The sequence below is a fragment of the Octopus bimaculoides genome, chromosome 8 (genome assembly GCF_001194135.2).
Source record: "Octopus bimaculoides isolate UCB-OBI-ISO-001 chromosome 8, ASM119413v2, whole genome shotgun sequence".
Classification (NCBI taxonomy): Eukaryota; Metazoa; Mollusca; class Cephalopoda; order Octopoda; family Octopodidae; genus Octopus; species Octopus bimaculoides.
Genome location: NC_068988.1, coordinates 12,578,972 through 12,583,863, shown reverse-complemented (window position 1 = coordinate 12,583,863; position 4,892 = coordinate 12,578,972). Strand labels below are relative to the sequence as shown.

Sequence of the window (4,892 nt, the reverse complement as noted above, 5' to 3'; positions counted from 1 at the left end):
ATGTATATATATATATATATATGTATATACATATATATATATATTTATATATATACATATATATATATACATGAACACACACATAAACACACACACACACGCACACATGCACACACACACACACGCACGCACGCACACACACACGCACGCACGCACGCACACACACAGAGTTGTCTTTGGAAGTGACTGAATCGGCCCTAACAGACAGACCACCTGCGTAATTAAATATTTAAAAAAAACCGTTCAATAGTCGTCTCCCCTGGTTAATTTACATGGTTTATCATGCAAGTCCCGCTAGAGACGCTACTTTGACGTAATAGTCTTTTGACAAGGTGTCGTGTCCGACAGTAGAACACCGCAAGTACAACCACTGAGATGGAGAGTAGTATACATGCAGTCATAAGTCCCCAAGCGGGGTCAGGTTCGATGCTATCTCGCGGCAGGTGCCGCTCGTACGGCGTTTTCTCGTAATTTGCAAAATGCAAATCACGTCTTCGTAATTCTGGTACTATCTTGTTCCAGAATGCCATTTTCTTGGGTTTGAAACGGATATTCATTTCGATGTGAGGTTCACCACGCTGGTTTTTCGTTATCAGAGCGTAGATTGGTTTCTCTGTCGTGTATCGGTCAATGTAGAAGTTTTTTAACGACATCAAAGAGGGTAAACTGAAAAAGAGAGAAAATGAAACCATACATAGTGAAATAAGAATGTGAAACGGCTAAGCTGGCAAAAACAGAAATATGCACAGTTAATAGATGAATGTCTAAGGAAGTCATAATTCAAGCCATGATAAGCGAAACTGAAAAATAGCATTCCATAGGTTTTATTTACATTGCTACGACGAGCTATCCCTAAAACTGGTGACCCCCTTAGAAGAAACAAGCACTACAATCTAGCTGTACAACTTTCAATACATCGCGAATATGCTAACCAAATCGTCTCTGAGAATCTTTTCGCGCTCTCTGTCGTTGTAGCCTCTTTCGAAGCGTCACCACTTGTCGATACGTTGGTGATCGCATCTCAAGAGCACTACGCTGTTTCGCAATTCACCAAACCATTTCAACTTCGCCGAGACAACTTACAACATCGTAAATGCCCAACAGTAAAACTAGTAGACTCTTCTTTGTCTTATCGTTTTCTTTGTTGTTCATCTTAAAAAAAAGAAAAGAATAAAACAAGAAGATCCGGTCAGCATCGGCTACGAACGACCGGCTCCCCTTAAAAATCTCAAACAACATCAGCCTCACCTCCTGAACAAACGGACCCAAGAATATCAGCACATTCTTCTACTGATGCTTCGAGATTAAGTTCACGAGTGCTTTTTCCAGAACAGTTGTTAAAATAAAACAACAACAACAACAACGACGACGACGACGACGACAACAACAACAACAACAAAAAAAACAACAAAGTTACACAAACACCAGAACGAGGCGCCAAACAGGACCAAATATTCTTTTCTACTCTAGGCACAAGACCCGAAATTTTTGGGGAGAGTACCAGTCGATTAGATCGACCCCAGTACGCAACTGGTACTCAATTCATCGACCCCGAAAGGATGAAAGACAAAGTCGACATCGGTAGAATTTGAACTCACAACGTAAAGGCAGATGAAATACCGCTAAGCATTTCGCCCGGCGTGCTAACGTCTCTACCAGCTCGCTGCCTTGTAGTGGATCAAATATTACAACAGCTTGGGTTTCAAAGACCCACAAATTTCCAATATCCTTACAAACTTACAAAAATCTTAGAGACCAACATGAGGTGGATATAGGTATTTTGAAAAAAATCTCCCCCTGTCAAGAGTTCCAGAGGCAGGAAACGCAAATGACGGTAGCAACATCAAACTCCTTAATTCGCCAAATGCCACATATCAGAGGAGGTTTCAAGTAATGAAAGTGTAGCAGAACTAACAGCGGTCCTCCAGTATGGACACAGCTATTGAGCTAAAACTAGTAAACGAATAAAAGAATGGACCAAAAACCAAAGAAAAAAATGCAACTTTGTTTCTTCATCAAGACTATCCTCGTTTACTCACTTCACCTTTCTGCTCACTCTTGCATAATGTGAACACATATACATTGCACACACATCGACATGCATACATTCACATAAATTTAACATGGCCATAGGCACACAGCACAGGCACCCGCGTATCTAGCAGACACGAAATCATTGCTAGTAGTGTACATAAAATTCATTACGGATACAAAATGCCAGACAACGTTTTGTTCAGAAGCTTGGTAATAGTTGAACTGGGTCACTGTTCCAACCCACCGGTAGGCGTTGCACCTACTCATATGCATAAATGCACATGACTATGTACGAGTCTCTTACTCGCTCGCCCGAATTGAAATGGAGATGGAGATTTGATATCAATAACGTAACTGAGTCTCGCAGACACTTCCACTGCTACGTAATCAAAAACGTGACACATGGCAGAACAACTGACAGACTGGGACAAGCTGCGTAAAATACAGAAGTGGTTATTTCGTCGACAAGTAGTCAGCAAGCAACCACCAAACGGACAACATGGACTAAGGCGGGAAGAAAGCCTTCAACACAAACTTCTTCAACGATTCAAACAGCAAAGACAACTGACAAGCACACACAGTCTACAATTGGGGTCGAGAAAACGAGTTTTCTTGGAATGACAAACATCTTTACACAACTGGGGCAGACGTTGTTAAAATAGATTTTAACGACGAGAAGCACCAGATAGCTTTAAAAATCGTACTCCTTTTCCATAATCATATACCATGCAAAATATCCCAGCCGAATTAAAAGATGCGATGATATAGACCGCTTCCATATCATTTCGTGACACAAAACACACCCAACGTCGCGACATACTCTTTTACTCATTTACTTGTTTCAGCCATTTGACTGCGGCCATGCTGGAGCACCGCCTTTAGTCGAGCAAATCGACCCCAGGACTTATTCTTTGTAAGCCTAGTACTTATTCTAGCGGTCTGTTTTGCCGATGTAGAAGAAATTTTACAGGGACACAAAAGCCGAAACCGATTCGGAGAAGAGGATGTGGAAAAGTGATCTTAAACTAGAAACAGAATCTTTAATAATGCCAAAAAACCTGTAACATGGACCCTTGGAATCGTGTGCCTTAACTCAAAAGATTGGGGACAGAAAGAACTAATCTCATTGATGTGGATCACCATTTGGAGAGACAACACCGACGATTACGACCAAATTACATTCTCTACCAATAAACACGATATGCCAAAGCAACATAAGAGACGTGACATCACCAAGAAAAAGGGAAATTATAATTTATAAACAATTCACAGGAAGAAATCCCAACCTGCAGAAGTAAACTCCAAAGACAAAATGGGAGGAGAAAGATACAATGTAAGAGGAAGGTCTAAACAAGCACAACTGCGGGCGCGCGTTTCTTTGGAAGACAGCGACTGTGAATTAGGTATCACACAACACGACGGACAATCATGTAAAAACATGGCCTAGAAAATTAAACAGTGTGTAATTTCATATTGTTGTCATCGTGTTGTTTTCAACTCTTTTCGACTTGCTTGTTTACGCATTTTCAACTTTTACTAACAGCATCGGACGTCGGTGTCAATGATGGATCGCGTTCATACTATTTTTCTGATATTTTGAATTATAAAAGCTGCTACTGCTGCTGCTGCTGTTGTTGTTGTTGTTGTTGTTGTTGTTGTTGTTAGTATTTTAAGTTGGCGAGCTGGCAGAATCATTAGCATACCGGACAAAATGCTTTGCGGCGTTTCGTCCGTCTCTATGTTCTGAGTTCAAATTCCACTGAAGTTGACTTAACCTTTCTTTCGGAGTCGATAAAATAAGTAGTCAATGTAATCGACTTACCCACTCCTTTAATATTGCTGGCCTTGTGCCGAAAATTGAAACCATTGTCGTTCCACTTTGTTGATGGTGTAACACAGGCGCCAGCTCTCTACAACGAGTGAACTGGGGTAGCATCTTCAATTGAAGATGCTATCCCCGTTCATTTTTCTAAGTATTCTAAGTACTTTACCAAGCTATACTGTTCTCTTCTGCTCTAACACATCCTTCACAACTGGAGACTCTGCGTGGCACAGAATGTGATAAGGCTGGCCCCTTTGAATTACAGGTACTACACATTTTTGTCAGCTGAGTGAAATGGATCAACGTCAAATGAAGTGTCTTGCTCAAGGACACAACGCAAGGAATCGAACTCACGACCTTACGACCGTGCATCGAATACCCTAACCATTAAGCCACACACCTTCACACATACTTACATACACACATATACACATACATACGTACACACACACATGCACACACACGCGCACATACAGACATACATGCATGCATACATACATACATACATACATGCATACATACATACATACATACAAACAAAAATACCCTGTTGTTGATGTTGAAATTCCAATGAATTGGATCGAGGTTAGAAACCGGTTCTTTCTCTATTGGCAAGAAATCTTGAAATACATACATAAGTACGTACATACACACATACAAACATACACACGTACGTACATGGTTTTGTAATAAGAACGTGTATTTGTTACCCTTGTTTGATGAATGATGCCCATAAACGTATCAAATAGCGGGACATCATTCGGTCTCTGTTATCGTAACGGAAGTTAGCGTGTCCTCCTAATGGTGCGCCAATCAAGTAGAAGAGTTCGGAGCCGTGAAGGATTGCTGTAATAATAAAGAATAACAGGAATAATAAGGTATGTCTCATGTTAAACATTGTTGTAATTAGGTTTGTGTTTATATATGAATAGACATATATGTGTGTGTGTATATGTGTGTGTGTGTGCGTGTGTGTGTGTGTGTGTTTGTGCGTGCGTGCTTGTGTATATATATATATATATATATATATATATAT

At 40.5% G+C, this 4,892-nt stretch overlaps 1 protein-coding gene across 1 annotated transcript in view; it reads right to left on the bottom strand.

Annotated features, from left to right (window-relative positions):
• Positions 1-82: 82 nt before the first annotated feature.
• The window catches only part of LOC106874952 (cholinesterase), a 20,412-nt gene continuing 15,602 nt past the window's right edge, over positions 83-4,892 (bottom strand). Inside the window, exons 6-7 of the mRNA XM_014922878.2 lie at positions 4,567-4,702; positions 83-666 (exon numbers count right to left, since the gene is read on the bottom strand). Coding sequence (XP_014778364.2) covers positions 264-666; positions 4,567-4,702 — 539 coding nt within the window. The 3' untranslated portion in view covers positions 83-263. The remainder of the gene's footprint in view (positions 667-4,566; positions 4,703-4,892) is intronic.